At 39.9% G+C, this 3,013-nt stretch overlaps 1 protein-coding gene across 1 annotated transcript; it reads left to right on the forward strand.

Annotated features, from left to right (window-relative positions):
• Positions 1–668: 668 nt before the first annotated feature.
• APCS (amyloid P component, serum) lies at positions 669–1,444 on the forward strand. Its single transcript, XM_006895445.1, has 2 exons — positions 669–732; positions 837–1,444. The coding sequence occupies exons 1-2, from the start codon at positions 669–671 to the stop codon at positions 1,442–1,444; spliced, it is 672 nt and encodes a 223-aa protein (XP_006895507.1).
• Positions 1,445–3,013: the final 1,569 nt, after the last annotated feature.

Here is a 3,013-nt window from a genome sequence, read left to right on the forward strand (position 1 = left end):
TCCTCCTTGGTCATTGTCCAACTCTCTGATGCATAACAAGGGATTGCGAAGACCATGGCCTGTATCAGACGCACCTTAGTCTCCAGAGAGACACCATTGCTCTTCAGTACTTTGGAGAGGTCCCTAACAGCAGACTTTCCCATGGCAATGCGCCTTTTAATTTCCTGGATGCTGGTGCCAAGAGTGTTGACTACAGAGCCAAGCAAACTAAAGCTGTGTAAAATCTCAATCTCTTCACCACCCATCATGATGTTTTCAATAAGCTCAGTGGTGGCAATCTTTTAATTCTTGATGTAAAAGCTCAATCCATATTGTAGGCTGCAGTCCTTGACCCTCTGCAGCAGGCGCTTCAGGTCCTCTTCAGTTTCAGCAAGCAATGTAGTCATTTAATAAATAACTTTCATTGATTTCCCAGCCCATGACCTTACCCATTTTTCACCTTGGCTGCTGTGATTACTGTCACCAGTGGGGCAGGCATTTAAAAAAAAATCACTCATGTATTACTGGTGCTCTCCATGCCCCACCCTCACCCAACTGTGCATATAAACTTTGGAAAACCTGAGGAAGTAGCTGAACGGACATAAGCACTGTGCCAGCTGCTACCCTCATCATAATCATTGCTGCTGCTGCTCCTGCTGCTGCTGCTGTAGCAGTCCCATACTAAGGATATGGACAAGCTGTTGTTTTGCCTCTCTGTCCTCATTACTCTCACGGAAGCTTTTGTTCAGACAAGTAAGGAGGCCTGGGGTTGGTCAAAGAGCATGGGATGCCAAAAGAGGGATCAATCTGTGATTCTTCTTATTTCTCTGAATTACATTGTCTTTTTTCTCTTACAGACCTTGATGGGAAGGTGTTTGTGTTCCCCAGAGAATCCTATACTGACTATGTGGACTTGATTCCACAATCGGAGAAACCTTTGCAGAACTTTACCTTGTGTTTTCGAGCTTACAGTGACCTCTCCCGACCCTACACCCTCTTCTCCTACAACACTCAGGGTGGGAACAATGAGCTACTAGTTTATAAAGAAGGTGCTCAACTATTTGGCCTGTATATTGGAAATGTCAGAGCCACCTTTAAAGTTCTTGAAGACTTCTCTGTCCCAGTGCATTACTGTGCCAAGTGGGAGTCTTCTACAGGCATTGCCGAGTTCTGGGTCAATGGGAAACCTTCAGTGAGAAAAGGTGTGCAGCAAGGATACTCCGTAAAGCCTCACCCCAAGATTGTCCTGGGGCAAGAGCAGGACAATTATGGGGGTGGCTTTGAAATCACTGAATCCTTCATGGGAGAGTTTGGGGATTTGTACATGTGGGATTCCTTGCTGTGTGCAGAGGAAATCTTGGCTGTATATCAAGGCTCTGTTTTCAACCCTAACATCTTGGACTGGAAGGCTCTGAACTATGAGATGAAAGGCTATGTCGTCATCAAGCCTCAGCTGTGGAACTGAAGTCTTGAACCAACATGATACTTGAAAATGAAATGATCAATATATGGCATCTGCTTAAGATAATTGGAGGCCAGCTTCCTTATCTGTCTTATTTTAATTTCTTATCTATATGTCTGTGTAATAAATATTGTAGTATGTCATCTCCAATTGTTTGGTGTTTTTCATAGTCCCAAATGCTTTGCCTTCTATCTATTTAGGTGATACTGGTGTTTTACTACACAGAAAAAGAATGTTCTAAAGTATGGAAACATCATCCATCTGTCAGTTTGATGGCTCACTTTCTTTCTCTTTCTGACACACTGCTGTCAAGTCAGAATTAATGTGTCCTTCAGGCCTGTTTTTAATTGTTTTTGGTCAAACATTCTTCTAGGTGGTATAGCACTGCTCTGTTGATTTGCTGTACTGAGATAATTCGTGGTGGTTGTGATGCTGAACACTGTGACCCTTATGTGCCAAAAGCGATATTGGTCACTCATGACAGGCAGTGTTTGATGGAGTTCCTCAACTAAGCTTGGAAGCAGGAGTGGCATCCGCTTCCAAAAAACCTTGCCTCTGGAAATTCTATGAACTTGGATAAATGAAGAAAGTTCATAGGGTCGCTATAAGTCGCCTACAACTCGATAGCATTTAACAATAACACCATCACCATTGAATCGGGTTTCTGAGGCTGTAAAGGAGAGATTGTGCCCTTTCAGCGGTAAAGTGTATTCAAACTGGTGTATTCAAACTTTTAAGTTAGCAAAGATGTTTGCTGTTTTGATATTGAGAAATAATCTATATTGAAGGTTGTACTCTTTGATCTTACTTAAAATCTTCTTCACTTTCTGCAAGCAAGTTTGTGTCATCTCAAAACACAGGTTGTTGATGAGCTTCCTCAAATCCTGGTCCTACAAACATTCTTCTTCATACAGTCTAGTTCCTGTAATTGTTTGCTCAACACACAGATTGAATAGGTGTGGAGAAAAGATACAATCCTGATGGATAATTTTCCTGATTTAAACCACACAATGTTCCTTTGGTCTGTTCAGACAACTGCATCTTGGTCTAAATATAGACCATGAGCACAAGTAAGTGATCTGAGATTCTCATTCTTCTCAATGTTGACCATAATTTGTTATGATCCAGACAGTCAAATGCCTTTGTATTGTCGATAAAATACAAGTAAACATCTTTCTGGTATTCTTTGGTTTTAGTCAAAATCTATCTGATTAGTATCAGCAATAATATACTTTGTGTCATAGCCTCTTTTGATTCCAGCTTGAATTTCTGGCAATTCTTTGTCCATATAACTGTGGCAGTCATTTTAAAATAGTCTTCAGTATGATTTTAATTGACAATGATATTGTCTAATATTTTCTACATTCTGTTGAAGCAGTACTAACTCTTAAAAAAATTTAAAATAATAACTTTAATAATTTAAAATTTATATAGAATTACAATACAAATCTTTAAATTTGGGTTTCTAAATACAAACCAATCAAAATCAGTTCTGAGGGTAAGCTAAGGAGACAACAAACAAGGTATTTGCTGTCACAATGGTAAAAATATTGTGAAGAACAAAAATTTCCT

Source organism: Elephantulus edwardii, unplaced genomic scaffold (assembly GCF_000299155.1).
Source record: "Elephantulus edwardii isolate Elephantulus edwardi_28Jun2011 unplaced genomic scaffold, EleEdw1.0 scaffold00168, whole genome shotgun sequence".
NCBI lineage: Eukaryota > Metazoa > Chordata > Mammalia > Macroscelidea > Macroscelididae > Elephantulus > Elephantulus edwardii.

Excerpts from the sequence above, each read along its gene's own strand:
- APCS (XM_006895445.1), top strand. The coding sequence starts at position 669 with ATGGACAAGCTGTTGTTTTGCCTCTCTGTCCTCATTACTCTCACGGAA. Across the intron at positions 733-836 it reads GGAAGCTTTTGTTCAGACAA|ACCTTGATGGGAAGGTGTTT; the intron begins GTAAGGAGGCCT and ends TTTCTCTTACAG.